The sequence below is a fragment of the Nymphalis io genome, chromosome 28, assembly GCF_905147045.1.
Source record: "Nymphalis io chromosome 28, ilAglIoxx1.1, whole genome shotgun sequence".
NCBI classification, from domain to species: Eukaryota; Metazoa; Arthropoda; class Insecta; order Lepidoptera; family Nymphalidae; genus Nymphalis; species Nymphalis io.
The window spans coordinates 7,053,984-7,071,462 of NC_065915.1; the positions used below are offsets into that span (position 1 = coordinate 7,053,984).

The 17,479-nt window shown below is 40.0% G+C and overlaps 1 protein-coding gene and 1 non-coding gene across 2 annotated transcripts in view; both read right to left on the reverse strand.

The window, feature by feature from the left end:
* LOC126779201 (androgen-dependent TFPI-regulating protein-like) overlaps nucleotides 1-13,192 on the reverse strand; it is a 43,770-nt gene extending 30,578 nt beyond the window's left edge. Inside the window, exon 1 of the mRNA XM_050503116.1 lies at nucleotides 12,849-13,192. Coding sequence (XP_050359073.1) covers nucleotides 12,849-13,076 — 228 coding nt within the window. The 5' untranslated portion in view covers nucleotides 13,077-13,192. The remainder of the gene's footprint in view (nucleotides 1-12,848) is intronic.
* On the reverse strand, nucleotides 1,988-2,148 carry LOC126779361 (U1 spliceosomal RNA). The gene has a single exon (XR_007670333.1). It is a non-coding gene; the product is annotated as a U1 spliceosomal RNA (small nuclear RNA).
* Nucleotides 13,193-17,479: the final 4,287 nt, after the last annotated feature.

Below are 17,479 nucleotides of genomic sequence, written 5' to 3' on the forward strand. Positions count from 1 at the left end.
GCAGCAGCGCTTATGAGCTTCGGGCCGAGTTGGAGAAAATGCTGCCTGAAGCTCCATCTTCCGTCCAGGATCAGGCCTAGATACCTCATCTGGGCTTGCACTTTAATGTAATGTAAAAACCCGTACTGAGCCTCTGAAAGACCCGGCCCCACCTCGTTGAGGTGCTGAATAAGACGGGCAGCGAGGATCTTCTCGAAGAGCTTGCCCGTCTCATTCAGCAGCACAATTGGCCTATATGCCGAAGGAGAATCGAGTGGACGCCCCTCCTTCGGCAACAGAACCAACTTTCCCTTCTTCCACAGCTTCGGAAACTGCCCACTGGAAAGAAATTTATCAAACAGTTCTCGAAGCCTCCCACTTAGATGTTCCAGGGCGTCACGCAGAACACGCCCTGAAACATGCTCGTCCGCCTACCTAAGCTATAAAAAAACCTATTATTAGCCAATATACAATATTTAAAATTTATTATGCTATTAAAGTCAATTAAAATAATTTACACACAATTGTTGTTTATTACGACACAACATTGTATTATTTATTTGTAATATATAATAAACATGCTATTAAGAATGTTTATAATGAATAAGTTATAAGAGGTATAATTAATTTATTCAATCTAGAATTTGCCGTGGAGAGCTTCGAATTGCACTCCCCCAATCTCATCCCGTGGGTGTCGTAAAAGGCGACTAAGGGACAGGGAAAAGGGGGGATGGGCAGCAGCGTCCCACCCAAAAACAACCCCCTACTGCGCTCGCCAACACGCCTGCCCACCGCGGCGAGTATGAGCAAACCCTCCTAGATGATAGATGCGCTTAAAAAAAAGCCCCCAGTTATTGACCGGGAGCTTTGGCGCACTTTGGGAGAGGCCTATGTTCAGCAGTGGACTACGAAATGCTGCTGATTGATTCAATTTAGAAGCTTGACGATGATGATGTCTTCCTGTCGGATTTGGGCCACGGTGACCCATCTCAAGAGGGACTGGTTAACGCAGGAGATGTCACAGTGCACAAGTGCGTGCGCTAACACTAGTGCACTCTATTTCCTCTCATAATCCGATGGGATGTGTACGTGCTTTCCTAGGCACGAGAGTGTATACACTTCCACCCTCCAGACTACGGGATGCTAAGAAAATCATTGCAGTAGTTTGTACGCAATATTAAATATTATATATATTTGGAACAAGGGGCAAGATTGATGGCGCATTGGCGATATAATTTAACTCATACCATATTCCCGTCTGCCTAACTATTTTATATAATGTATCCTGTAATGTCATTATTGATAGCAAATATTCACTTTTATCCAACGAATATGAATTTGCGGGGCTGGTTTTTGAAACATTAGGTCCATGATCGTCTGATACTATAAAAATTATGAAAGATCTCTTTAAGAAACTGGTCCACACTCTTGGTGACCCAATAGCTAGGCGATTATTTAGCCCAAAAGCTGATTCTAGCGGTGCAGAGAGGCAATAGAGCCAGCGTGTTGGGTACTATGCCACAGGACAATCTTTTAGACGGCGTTATTTGCTATAAATTTGTAATGTATATTTGTTTTTTTATTTTAATATTATAAAAATGACTGTACATAGTTATGTTATAAATTTTATTTTATGTCATATATTTTATATGTGTAAATGTTTAATTTCATATCTCTCGGATTTTAATTATAATTTTTTTTTTCAATGATTTTTTTTTATTATAAATCAATCAATAGTTCTCATATTAATTTATGTAAAACTAAGCCGATAACTAAATAAATTAGTTACTTTATACTGTATGATAAGGCAAAGGTTATTATTATAAAATGATCAGAAAGATAAAATACTACTTGTTTTTTTTAATTTAGACTAACTTTAAAAACCACGTTTTTAAAAGTTGATAATTTTAATAATATACGATGTTGTTAATTTACCCAAGAAGTTGCTTTCAGCTCAGTGTCTTCAAAAAATTATGTTTGTTATGCCAACTATTGTTTAAATTTTAAAGGAGGACAGCGCGTACGCAGTCCCCACTACCAAAAATTGCGCGTCCGAGTTATCCGCATTAGGGATAATCGCAGAGGTCAACCGTCCGCAGTGCAATGTACAAGCCTCGCTCTGGGGGAACCGCCTTCATGATCACGGTGTCCCCTACGCCAGGTAAGTATGCATTGCTCCTCGCCGGTCGCCCGTATGTATTTCGATCTACGAACTTCGTCAGCGCGATTTAATCTACTACTAGCGATATCTATCGTCAAATACAGAAAACATAACATGTTATAATGGCGTGACGTTACTGTGTTATTATTTTATTGTCTCTGAAGTAGAAATAAGATGTTCTTGTAAAATTAAATATATACATATTTATGTACAAGAGGATACATCTAAGTACGAGTATATGAAAATACCAGTATCAAATTAAAGGTTTATAAATATTTTGAAAGAATATTGCTAATGCTCTAGTAATATTCGTAGCTAAACTTAAAAATACTTGCAGAGAAAATTGATCCGTGTCCGCTTAAAAATACGGAGCACAATCGTATTTGCGGAAAAAATACTTTGATGTTAAAAGTTAAAAATAATTTTTTTTCGCAAATACGATTGTATTGCCTGTTTTCGACCTGAGTGTGAGTGAGCCAATGTAATTACGATAAATACAAGGATATAACGTCTTAGTTCTCATGGTCCGCTGCGTATTGGCGATGTATGAATGATTGACCACTTAATATTTGTACATCTATTCCGTAAAAATAAACTTTAAATACATCACTCAACAAGACCGTTAAATGTCAGAAAGTGTATGCAATGTTGGCTATAATAATTATAACACTTAAAGGATTAATTCACTTTTCACGAGTCAGTACCGAACTAATAAGTGAATCTGCATAACTACGTTTAAAAAAAATTAATATAAGAAAAAAAAGTATAAACATAAATTAAATATATATTGTTTACAGTTAATTTTATACCTACGTAACATTACAATCATGCGAAATTGCGAATAATTTGTTTTCACAATGGATTGTTAACAATAATTTCATTCTTCCTATATAATTATTCTATTATTAAACTATAAGTAATAAATACAGGATATAAAAAATCCATTTAATTTTAATATGATTTGCGTTTTATCATTGTACATGTACTTAACTTCAATTGGTTGTCATGTAACTCCGCCGTAGTGTACTAGATGGCGCCACGCATCAATATTTATATTTCTACATCGCGATGGCAAGATTTTCTATTGGTTTAATGTAACTCCTTGAGAACATTGTTAAACTGTGGTAGGGCTATAAATAAGTCCGCCTGGGTTAGTACCACCCACTCACCAGATATTCTACCGCCAAGCAGTAATACTGTGTTCCGGATAGAAGGGTGAGTGAGCCAGTCTCAAAAACTTTGAATCACAGATGCCATAGTTGGTTGACGAAGTAAGAAATAGTTATTATTTCTTACTACGGCGATTATTGCTATGGAGCTACAATGGTCACTTATTAGTAGGTGGCCCATTTTTTAGCCAGCCACCCTGCCTAGCTAGTTTTTAAAGTGAAATTATGTAAAAAGCATTGATAAATAAATCGTAATGAAACATTTGAGAGTGATTGAATTTAAACTTACACAATCAGTAATTAAATGAATCAATCAGTAATTTAATAAATCAGTATTAATGACACCGTATGATACAATCATACAAGATACAACAACACATAAACAGAAACATAAGAATATTAATAAGAACAGAAATTGTGTACGTAAACAAAGGCGCGCGCTGAGCGTACGTGTGCGAATTCCGAACTAAAAATTAACTGAATTACCGGGAATCGCGTGGCTCGGGTAAGATAGCCGACTAGCTTTCGCCGCCGCTTAATACGTGTTCAAAATTTTTTGAAAACTCGCGATACAGTAACAAATAAAATATTTCAGGAAGATGATATAAAAGCTTCAATGTAACATTCCTTGATTTAATGTATGACATTTTAATTTACATACATGTTATGTAATTCATTCTCAGAAGAGTTTTTTGCCGGCTCAATATAATCTACATTAAGACGTTGGTATTCTTACGTTTGGGGTGTAGTGGAGTGTTCGCAATTATTATTAACCTCCACGATCTCTTCTTTAGTGGCTCCAAGAAGCTGTAGTCACAGCGGCCACACCCCGGGCAACCACGTTAGTGGGCTAAACCTAAAGAAGGGGACTAATTCACGAACATCTGTGAGTTAGTTATCGGTGGCTCCCGAAAAATAAAAAGGTAACGTGGAAAACCTGAAAGGCATTTGTCAGAGTCCATATAGTGACATATGGCCTTTCCACTGCATCCCGACTACTGCCGATCGTTCCGGTTTACCGGACCATCGGAGCACAGGTGTAGGGACGAGTGAAGTGGATCTGCACCCGCGCAACCGCTTATCCACTATAAAAAAGTTCACGCGCAGATGACCCTAATTATTCTTCCCGGATCTGATTTTAAAAAGTCCTGCGACGATGGGGTGAAGGCAGTGGGGTCGAGGTATCGATGTACCGAGGCTTTAGTTGACACCCTGCACGTAGGCGGCCAGGCGAGAGTGGTCGCTCCCGGAACCGACAGAGGCGGGGTTCTGGGTTCGGCAGCACGGCTGGTGACAAAGCAGCCCTATTTAGGATCGCTCTGCTTTCCTCTGCATAGAGGAGGGGTCTAGAAAAGGTGGCCCAAACATAGTCCGTCTCATCCATCATCTAGGTGCTAAGCCGTGGGCGCCTGGACATCGATAAATGCGGTAGAAAGAATAAGCGAAACAAACATTTTACATTCATTACTCAACCACTTTCCATTGCCACCTGGAATGTAAAAACTTTAGTGGATAACGACCATAACTTATGCCCGGAGCGAAAAACTGCTCTTATAGCGCGAGAACTAGCTCGCCACAAAATCGATATAGCTGCAATTAGTGAAACCCATCTGTGTGGTTGCGGTGAGCTATGTGAACCACTCGGCGGCTACACTTACTACTGGAGCGGACGTCCTGACGGTGAGAGAGCGGGTAATGGTGTAGGTTTTGCTATACGCAATAAATTGGCAAGAGATCTGAGTGACTTACCTGAGGCTGTCAATGACCGTCTCATGACTCTACGTATACCAATCGCACGCAAAAAATATGTCCATCTATTTAGTGCCTATGCTGGGTGCATATGCATTTATTGCCATCACCGGATGAAGATAAAGAGGCGTTTTACCAACAACTTCGTCTGGCTCTTAATGCTGTACCAAGACATGATAAGATCATTTTGCTCGGGGACTTCAATGCCTGAGTAGGGACGGATCATGATCTCTGGGTTGGTGTCCTGGGCAAACATGGTATTGGGAGCTGTAATGATAACGGTACACGTTTATTGTCGCTGTGTGCCGAACTTGATCTTGGTATCACAAACACATTTTTTCGCCTTTCTGATAAATTTAAGACCTCGTGGATGCACCTTAGATCCAAACACTGGCATCTTCTGGACTATGTCATTGTCCGCCGTAAAGACCTATGGGATGTTCTCATAACGAGAGCAATGCGTGGGGCGCTGGACTGGACTGACCATTAGACTCCACGACGGACAACCCACAAAGTACCATCAAAATTAGCCTTCTTGAAACTCATAAACTCAACAGAGTTAGGTAATAAGGTGGATTCAGAATTTGCTGCATGTGCTCCTCAAACTGAGTTTTGCTCAATAGAGGATGAGTGGAGATATTTTGCAAGAAACCTGCATGGCTGTATCCTAAACACCATCGGTACACCAGTAAAGAGAAACCAGGACTGGTTCGACGCATTTGATGATGACATCAAACTACTCGTAGAAGAGCACAGACATATACTGAACTCAAAATTGGCGAATGTACATAACAAAAAGGAGTCACAACACAAACTAAGATTGAGAGTTCGCGAACTTAAGGACAAATGGTGGAAGGAAAAAGCTGCTGAATTTCAGCACTACGCCGATATGAACCTCACCGGAAAGTTCTTCGAAGCCATACACGCGATTTACGGTCCGCGACTCAGAAAAACGGCTCCGATATATTCAAAGGATAGGCAGCATCGAGTTACGGATAAAAATTCTGTCTTGAAACGTTGGGCCGAACATTTTAATGATGTTCTGAATCCTACCACACTCAGTGCTAACCTGTCCTATGTAAACTCACTTGAGGATTTTCCAGTCAGTGAATACCTAGACAATCCACCGGCATTTGAAGAGTTTGTGAAAGCAGTAAAGCGTCCTAAAAATTCAAAAAGCCCAGGAATGGACCAACTACCAGCTGAGGTCTATAAGTATAGTGGTAAACACATTGTAAGCAGGCTTTACCATCTTATCCTTAACGTGTGGGAAACTGAAGAGGTTCCACAAGAATGGAAGGATGTGATAATTTGTAAGCTATACAAAGGGAAGGGAGATGTTTCCGATTGTAGCTCTTACCGAGGTATATCGCTCCTCTCCAGTGCCGGCAAAATCCTTGTTCACATCATAAACTCCCGTCTCAGTGAGTTGGCTGAACAGCATCTTCCCGAAAGCCAATGTGGCTTTCGTCCCAGTAGAGGAACTGTTGACGCCATCTCAATTGTAAGGCAACTTCAGGAGAAAAGTCTCGAACACCAACAGCCCCTATTCATGTGCTTTGTTGATTTAGAGAAGGCATTTGATAGGGTACCACGCGAGGCTCTTTGGCTTGTTCTGCAAAAATTAGGGTATCCGAAGAAATTCGTGAATTTGGTTCGCCAACTTCATGTTGGCATGAAAGCCCAGGTTCAGCACGAAAACGAATTGTCTGAGGATATTGTGATAACTAGCGGAGTAAAGCAAGGTTGTATCATGGCACCCACACTTTTCGCCATATACTTTGGTGTGGTAATGAGAGACGCGCTGAAGAGGTGCAGAAACCAAATTCAACTTAATGTCAGGACAGAAAAGGGCGTGTTTGATATTTCAAGATTTCGGGCGAAGACTAAGATCCAAAAGATCTCCATATTGGAGATACTTGACGCTGATGACGTATGTCTCATGTCCGACAGCATGGAACATCTCCAAAACTATGTTGACGTACTCCACCAATCTTGTCAACGGTTTGGCCTGGTTATAAGTGCTACTAAGACACAAATCATCAAACAACCACCAAGATATTTCCAAGCGGATCCAACAGCACTAAATCTGGATGGGAAACCACTAGAGGAAGTCACTCACTTTAAATATCTAGGGAGCAACATTCGATCTGACAACATATTGGCTTCGGAAATCGCATCACGCATTGCCTACGCTGCCGCCAATTTCGGAAGACTTACTGATCGTGTGTGGAAATCCCAGGACCTCAAATTAGAGACAAAGATAAAAGTCTATAAGGCACTAATTATCCCTGTTCTATTATATGACTCAGATACATGGTGTATCTCAAATCAGACATCAAAAAACTTGACACATATCACCTAAGGTGTCTACGTTCAATTTTACGTATCAAGTGGCAGGATCACGTCCCTAACTCAGAGGTCCTGCGTCGCTCTGGAATGTACGGCATGGAAGCTCTTCTGATGCAACGTCAACTCAGATGGTGTGGGCATGTCCTACGCATGGACGATCGTCGTTTGCCTAAAGCTGTATTTTATTCGGAGTTAGCTAAAGGCAAACGGAAGCATGGTGGTCAGTATTTGCGATACAAGGACGTGTTTAAAAGACATCTAAAAGCTTGTGACATTGGCATAGAGTGTTGGGAGGAGCTCGCTTCCCAAAGGGCATCTTGGCGCTCTACCATCTACAAAAAGATCAAAACGTTTGAGGAAAACCGCCTTCACGCACTAAACGAAAAGCGCCAGTTAAGAAAAAAGAGACCTAAGCCATCCTACACATACACATACAACTCTGTGGGCCAATTGTATTGTAACACGTGTCGTAGGGTTTTTAAAACCAAATTTGGTCTAGCGAGCCACATTAGGGCTCATGCTAGAAATAACAAATAATTTCTAAGGTCGCCGTCATCGAAATCGATGAGGAGGACTATATATATATTCTTACGTTTAATATAATGCTGTAAAATGATTCGAGTGCTTGTTAAATCTAACATCATATTAAATTAAATAAACTCCCCCCCCACACACACACACACACACACATAACCTCTAAAAAGTGTAAAATCTAAAGCATTTGTTCTCTAACTCTTGTTGTCCTCTAACTTTATTATAAATAAAATCAGACCCCTCAAGTTGGTAAGACCCTTTTGTCAAGTAGGGAATCGGCTGATGATCAAACGCCTGAACAGATCTCCATAATTTATAGCTAAGAACCATCTCGATCACATCAGGTCTCAAGCTTTCAAGCAAGACAAAGCCACTCATGTTTAGCGATAAAGAAAAACAGCGTGAGGAAACCTCCATCTGTATCAACCAAAATTGTGTTACATTTGCATTCACCAACCCGCATTGGTGCAGCATGGTAGAACACGCCCCCAACCCTCCAAAAGTCGATAGGAGACCATTGTCCAATTTTGGGCGTTTACAGACTATTACTTCGCATAGCTTAGAGGAATATTTTCTCTTTATAAAACCTACTAAAAGACCTCACAAAATTTATCTTGCTAACATAACACTACAGTCTTGCTCGGCCTGGGCTTTTGCATACACAAAGGCGGTCTGATCGCAAACACATAGCTTCTTCGATCAAACGACATTTTGAAATTATTATATCTATTTATAACCTACGATAATTGCTAATACAAAACTATTTATCATTTAATTGTTGGTGTAATTATATTTTGAATAAATTATCCAAGGTCAATCTAAGGTCAATGGTAATTATAAGGAGATGCAACAGTAATTAAAAGATTTTTTTATTATATTCTTTAAACCTGTTATCTGAAGAGCGATGAGATGCGACACGTAGCGACGCGACGCGACGTAATGCGACCAACACTAGCGACATGTGTACTATTCTGTGTATGAAATAAAAATAGCGCCATCTTGTGTCAATAATCGGAATTCAAAACCACAGTTAACGTCAACGCTATCGAATAAGTAAACTGTCTCTAGGCACAATGTATTCATCCGTGAGCGACAAACGTGACGATCTCAATTAATTATGGTTTTAACATTGAGCGAGACTACTAGATTATAGATGAATTGAAATATAATAAGTAATTAGCTCCACAAAAACTTCCTAAATGAAAATGGATGGCTAATATATTAAATTTGAGGCGTGAAGAGGCATCTTGCGGGCCGGCAAGGCGGGGGCGGCTAATACAGAACATTCTTCCCGACTGTACTGGCCGTCGTCGCGTTTGGACTCTACTACCACTTACCATCAGGTGGAGTAGAGTCATTTGCACTCCCGGAGCATATAAGAAAAAAAAAACAAAGCAAAAGAAATGATTTACAGGGTGCCTAGTCATTTAGAAGTCGCAGGTTCGCCTTCACCATTTGAGCTATTATCGACCCAACTTCTTAGGAGCTTTACGCTTAATTGGAAGGATAAATAGGATTGTTGGTAACTTCCTTAAAACGGGAATTTCTAATATTATTTTTTTTACGGATTGTCTAGTACTGTTGGCCTTACTGGCCTTTACAGCGTCACCGGGCGGGATGGGCGAGTTGAACTCAGCCGGATGTTGGGAGCCACACTGGGCTCAAGAGAGACGGGCGTCCTAAGGGTGCCTCCTGTGAGGCCGGACCTCGGCTTAGGACTCCGTTGAAATCGGGAGGGACTTTCTAATATTAAATAAAACAAGATAAGAGCGAAATAAATTTGAAGATTTTCATCATTTATTCGAGTCGCACGGCGTCGAATACACAAGGACTTCTCGATATTGTCGCGTCGCGTCGCGTCGTGTCGTGTCGCATCGTGTTGCATTACCGCGTCTGTTGTTCTCCTAGTACAACGGATTACTATCTGTTGTTCACGTTCACCTTCTCATTTATTTAATTAATACCATGATTCATCTTCATAGTTAGTCGAGTGGCTATTTTATAAGAAAATCTCAGTCGCAATATAAATAATATAACTTTATTGCATTTAATTATGTATCTATGTAGCTTAATTGTTTAAGAGTAACTTGCCGATTCTTCTCGGCAGAATCTATATTCAGAACCGTTAATAAATTTAAATCTTTTAAAACGACATAATGTATATTTTGATTTTGATGAATGAGGTAATTGTTTTTTTTTTTAACCACTGACCATCAGGTATTTGCCAGTCTGCCTATCAATTATAAATTATTAAATACCGACTATAAAAATTGTACATTGTATTTTTAAATACAATAAAAAAAAAACTATCATATTTTTATCGAACACTTATGTACTAAAATTATCAGAATGTAATACCTACTTATACTATAATGTGATAATGACAGTATCAAAATATATATTATGTTATGAACGGTTATATGCGTAAAAATATAAAGAATATTCTAGAAAATATTATTATAATATATGACTAGTAACCGTTTGCGGTTTCGTGTGACGGAGGGTATGCTATGATCTTTACAGAACACAACGTGTACAAAAATTTCACGATGGTCGGTTGAGTAGTTAAGACGTGACAGCGTAACAAACAAACAGACTCACTTTCGCAATTATAATAGTAGTTTTCTTATTTACTTACAATAATTAGGTATATAAATTGTTGCGAACAATTATCCTCGCTTAATGGCGAGATGCGTTCGTTTAACAATTAAATTATAATATTTATAAACAAAGTAATCATTTAATATAAGTTCGAGATGGCCCAGTGGTAAGAACGCGTGAATATTAACCGATGAACGTGGGTTCAAAGCCGGGCAAGCACCACTGAATTTTCATGTGCTTAATTTCTGTTTATAATTCATCTCGTGCTTTTCGGTAAAGGAAAACATCGTGAGGAAACCTGCATGTGTTTAATTTCATCGAAATTCTGCCACATGTGTATTCCACCAACCCGCAATGGAGCAGCGTGGTGGAATAAGCTCCAAACCTTCTCCTCAAAAAGAGAGAGGAGGCCTTAGCCCAGCAGTGGGACATTTACAGGCTGTTACTTAATCATTTAAACGAAATAACACAAATTAATTTACCTATAATCACGTTACGTAACTGTGCTTTTTGAGAAATAAATCCCTTAGCTTTTTTTATAAACAATATTATTTGCTATTTACACATATTTTAAACGTGATGTGTTGAACGAAGAGGACGCGATTATATAAAAAAAAAATGTAAACCAAGTTTTGCCGCCCTAGGCCAGGGACTACGTTCTAGGTTAATCTGCCCCTGTTACTAGGCTTAGTCTTAATACATTTGTTTCATTTCACTTTTGGTATCATATATTTCGACACTCCTTACCCATAGTAGTTTCTTCATCGGTGAAACAAATCTGTTCTTACTATACTTCGCATATTATATTTATTTCTGACTGTTATATATTATATTCAAATTTCTTATCTAATAATTTAAATTTAATTTAATTGGTAAAATTTTACATTTTAACTTTTTTACGTTTTATAGCACACATTGGGAATGCAACGACCGCCTCTAAGCCGATTCAAAAAAAAAAATATTGTAATGTATGCTTGCATTTTGATAGATTACAAAAAAACGTTAATTTTTTTTTCTTCTTTTTTTTTTTATTCTTTTGTTTCTTCTCAGGAATTGTGTCTTTCCTATGGTAGATTTTTGACCATCAATAAGAAAGTTTAATGTTTTAATGTTGAATAAAGATTTGTTTTTTTTTATTTGACCCGACGTAAGGCACAAGCATTAACTTGTTACCTCTTTTAACCGACAACATATTAACTATTGTTACAATATACGCTTACAGCAGTATCACGGAAAACATTTAAAAAAAAGTTGAGTAATGTTTGCTTGCAAAAAAAAAATTATACTCTTATTTTCAAGTAATGTGTATTATATACTATACTTATATTTATATTAAACGCCGTCCAAGCGCAATAAGTATACTTCACGGAAGACTAGCTCTGTCCTAACAGACACGACATATGCTGAGGACGGACCATTTTCGGATTCAAACCTTAAATCGTCATTAAGTTATTTTAATATTTATATTTACTATAATACCTTTACCTATTTAAAACAAAAAAAAAATTAATACGTTTGTAAAACGAATTATATCGTAAAAATATTAAACTTTTGACAGATTGTATCGTTAGGATTCCTTTATCCTACAAGTGATTATAAAAAAAAGCGCGCGAGTCTGTATTTAGCCGCCATTAATTTTATAAATGTAGTTATTGGCGCGTAATTTGTAATTTATTAAGTGTTTTGTATTTTGTTTTTGTTTTTGTAATATTAACTTCAATTAGTGCGATTCGATTGGTGAAATTTTAGTTAAATATTTTTGGTTAATTAGTAAATTAAGTTAAATACATTATTGTATGTTTTTATATTTACTATTTCACTTATGAATGCTAAACGTGTTGTTGCATGTCTATACTTAGCTCATATGATGAGAAAATAATAATTTCTATAGTTAAAATGAATCACAATATAACAATATGAGAGACATAATGGCGAGTAAAATAATTTTATTGTATTTTCTTTTTTTTATAAAGTGGGTAAATAATTTTAAGGCAATGAAAACGCGGGTACAGCCGTATTAAATTTAATTCTTATGTATGTAGTTCTACACGAAACTGTAATATGTATTGATTCTCTAAATTATTTACAATTTATAAAACACTACTCAAATATATATTTTTTAAAGTTTTTAAGTTATTTATTATTTTTTAAGTTATTTGATATATAACACGTAAAGGTATAATTCAGGTATATAAAAAACTATATTAAGTGAAATGGTTTTATGAACATTTTTTTATACCCACCAAACACACAACAACCCAATTAAAACAGCCATTTAAATTAAAAATAATTATCGCACTTACAAAATTCCAATTTGTAAAGAAAAACGGCGTCAATTTTTTCAAATCCTTCAGAATCTGTTCCTTCATGTCAGTTTCGCTTATCATAAACCATATCCTAAACCCCCACAACAACACGAGCACGAATCCAACAAAACAACAACCGTGAAATATTAACCTTAATATTAAATTAATTTTCGAATACTGTTCAAATCTACGCTCCGATCGAGCATTTGCTTCAATATCACTCATTTTTTTTTAAATAAAGAACACGTCAAAATTTTAAACGACTATTTAAAAGAACCATTTGCTTTTTTTTTAAATATATTATTATATTTTTTATCTGTGTCAATTTCAGCCGTGCGATCGCGGTAAATCCATACACTTGTATGTCATTAAAGTATCCAGTTCGAACGGCCTTGTCAACTGGGTGTTAAGGCTAGGAATGTTCCGATATTCATTTACGTAGAAAATATTACTATAAAGTTTTTATTCAAACTAAGAGTCGAGAAGAAATAGGCTTTAAATTCTTCTTTTATTTGTACCCATTTTATGGCCAGTGTTTGGACGGCTATTCGCCTTAAAATGCAAATCATATATCGTTTGCCTCGTCGTAGTGACCAACTCATAGGCTGCTGTTTCTGATATCATTCATCATCAGATTGATGGTTGTTTACGAAGAAAAAAAAACGCTTTAATAATGCCACATTCGGAGAAGCTACGGGATCGTTTCAAAATAACGTATCAGCAGCCCCATGGTGAACCCCACCCGTGGTTCGACGAAATCATCAAGAAGCAAAAACGTGATCGCCACGCAATTCCAGCTGCCGTCTCCCCAGGGGTGTTCAATTACATCCCCATGTCCACATTCAGACAGTTTTTTTCTGCACAACTGAAATATCTGCTGATGAAGAAGCCGAGATGCACTAGTGGTTAGGACGCATAAATCTTAAGTATCTAAACCGATGATCAAGCCCGGGCAAAAGCCTCTGTATTTTCATGTGCTAAATATGTACTTTATCTCGTGCTTGACGATGAAGGAAAACATCGTGAGGAAACCTGCATGTGTCTAATTTCACTGAAATTCTGCCACATGTGTATTCCACCAACACGCATTGGAGCAGCGTGATGGATAAGCTCCAAACCTTCTCTTCAAAAAGGAGAGGAGTTTGAACCCACGATCATCGGTTAAAATTCACGCGGTGTAACCACTAGGCTAACTCGGCTCTATCGGTACCATCGGTTACCAATACCACCGGTTCGGAATTAAGATGCTGCCGAGAAGAGCAAGAAACTCAGTTACTCTTTTTCGCAATTAAATTACATAGATAAAATACAATTAAATTATATATTATAGTGCACAAGTGTATGTTCAAACACAGGTGCACTTTCTATTCTCACTCTCATAATCTCATGCTGTCCAGCATGGGGTTTGAACCCAGGATCTCGAGGTCCAGGATAGCCTTATATCTAGCCACTAGAGCAACGATACAGTATATGAATATAACGCGTTATTAATTAAAGATTTTTCATATTAAATTTTAACTTTATGAAAAGGCTTATAATTGTAAAAATTATTTGCATTAAAATTTATATTAAGATTTAGGAGGCGTTTAAAGCGTTTACAAATCGCGCAGCAACAGATAATTAATACTAATTTAGTACTCAATCAAGTATTCATATATTTTTCCTTGATCTTCCTTGATCTTTTTCTTCGAATCTCTGAAGAGATTTTTGGAATTACCATAACTGGAAATTGTTGCCATTGTAATTTATTTAAAAAATAAATAAATAAACAAGTTCTTTAATGGCTATAACAACATTCTAAATATGTTTATTCCGTTTGTATTATTTGTTAAACTATATAAATAGCATCACTCATATAATTTTATTTTTATTTTTATTTTAATAACCTTTTATTTAGTTTGTAGGGCACAAATAGGGTATATATGAGACTTTTAGATACTACAACACTATAAAGTGAAACTCTCTACAATATATAATTTATTTTATGGGTACCCACTAAGCTGCATTAGATCGCGTCGAGGTTTAAACTACAAACCATATCTTTAAGACGACATGATAGCCTTTTTTTCACGCAAGGGTAACCTTCAGAAAGGTACCCGGCTCCGTGTAGGTAAAACCACTGCAACGGATCTTGCAATGGCCGTCTTCGGCACGGATCGGAGCTCTCCTCAGGGTATGAAAGCCTTACATCAACTTACAATGCGCCCCCAACCTTGAGAACTAGTCAAGAACTATCAAGTAGTTACAAAAGCTCAATTACCATTGGCTTGCACTAAGCCCCAATACTCGTTTCGTTTCTTATCATCGTTTTTGATGTGTAAGCTTGTTAGCGCTCGGTACACGCTAACTGAGAATTCGCTAAAAGCGTCAGGTGACGTCAGCGTAAGATTTGTTACTGTAAGTCCATTCATATGTGCGTAAGATGACATTAGCTCACATGTTTATCCAATTCTCGCGAGGACCAGGACACTCAAAGCATTTTGCTTAATTTATTTTATACCGGACTTAATGTTATAATTTTTTATTCATTAATTTATAAGAATTCTACGTTATATACGAAGAAATACATATTCTCAATGAGTATATAAAAATAGTGTTTCAAAGTATTTACCATTTACAGGCTAACTTAACATTCAAATAAAAGTTGTTGCTCTTATTACTCTACTCAATTCTGTAATCCTCATCCGTGAATTGTTGACAAACGTTATCTATTTTGATGCGTGTATTCTTGAAATGTAATAATTATTATGGTCAATGTCGCATGTCACTTTCTGACATTTCACGACTTTTTTCTGCGGTGAGTATCGGGTTTACTCTTATAGAATAGCCCGACAGTTTAGTTAGAAAAAGAAAAGAGCTGGTAACATCCGAAGCAGGCTTATAAAATTTTAAACATCTAAAACAATATGAGACCTCAAAATTAAATAATAATTACCATAAACGAACGAAACAAAACGAACGACACATAAACTTTTTTTTTTTTTTTTCGGGGAGGAAAGGCATTTACGCCTGCCGCCCGGTCCGGGGGGACCGGGACGGGTATGTGGGACTCACGGGGCACAAGGCCCCGTCCTACCCACTAAAACCTCCCCGGATTTCCGCCTCCGCAAGGCGGCGGGGTCACGGGAACGTTGTGACTTACAACCGCAACCCCGCCAGCGGTCGTCGCCATAAGGCGACCCATCTCGAGAGCGCGCCAGGATGTTAGGGCGCGCCTCCCTCCTCTCTGTGCCTCCGTCCTGTTACGTGACGGACTCCCCCGAGTCCGCCACTGGAGGCTGGGCGTCAGGGCTTGAAGCCTCGCGGCGGATCAACAGACTGCCTCCGCCGCCAACCACACCTTAACTCTGCGGCAGCGTCCGGCCTGCGAAGGCACGTCGCCGTCGAAGAGGTCTCCTTCTTCGTTGCGGGAGCGAGTACACGTCGTCCTCCCGCTCCCGCTCTGCCTTCTCCTTTTGCGACATGACGCATGCGCTGAACCGGGACACTGCCGCCCAGATCTCTTCGCTTCCGGCCATCTTCTCGACGACGGCCGGAAGCGACAGGTCTCCACCTACGGCCGTGGATAGGACCGCGCGAGGCTCCGCCCAAGCCGGGCACTCTACGCGCGTGTGTTCCGCCGTATCCACGGCTCCTCCGCCACAATGGTGGCACTCTACCGTCGCCTCCCTACCGACCATCTCACACAGGTACCGGCCAAAACAACCGTGGCCGGTCAAAAGCTGTGTGAGGTGATACGTGGGTGGGCCATGCTTGCGCTCGACCCACTTCCTTAGCACCGGCCGAATGGCCGCAACGAGGTCCCGGATAGCACCCGGGACACCCAGTCTCTCCGACCACTCGGCGAATACCCTCTCGCGTGCCTCCTCTCGCCACAACCTAACCTCACGTGGGTGGGGCCGATTCTCTTCCGCTCTCACTGCCGCCTTGATCCGCCTATAGACCCTCGAGTTAGCCTCGGCCTCGAGGTCCCATGGCGGGCTTCCGGCGAGCAGGCACGCCGCGGTGTACGACACCGTGCGGTACGCCCGAGCCGCTCTGAGCGCCATCGCTCGCTGCGGACGTCGCAGCGAGGCGACGTTACGGGCGCTCAGAGCGTCCGCCCATATCGGCGCCCCGTAGAGCGCCATCGAGCGCACGACGCCGGTGTACAGGCGCCTGCAGGCACCTCCTGGCCCACCCACGTTCGGGAGGATCCTCCCTAGCGCCCCGGCTGCAGCCTTTGGGGCCAAGCGCCGGAAGTGCTCTTCGAACTTCCACCTGCCGTCGAGCACGAGTCCCAGGTACTTCATCGTCGACCCGACGGCGATGGAAGTTCCACCCACCGTTATCGCCGCCCCCGGAGGTGGCGCGTTCCGAGGCCCGTGAAAGACGAGGGCCTCGGATTTGTGTAGGGCCACCTCGAGGCCCAACGCGCGGATTCGGTGGACCACGTGCGCCACCCCAGCCGTGGCGCGATAGGCCGCCTCCCGGTATGAACTGCCACGGGCCGACACGAGGGTGTCGTCAGCGTAGCACGTGACGCTGACCCCCCGCAACGTGGCCCCGCGCAGCACCCAGTCGTAGCCGATGCACCACAGGAGCGGTCCTAGTACCGACCCCTGCGGAACACCGCACGACAACGACCT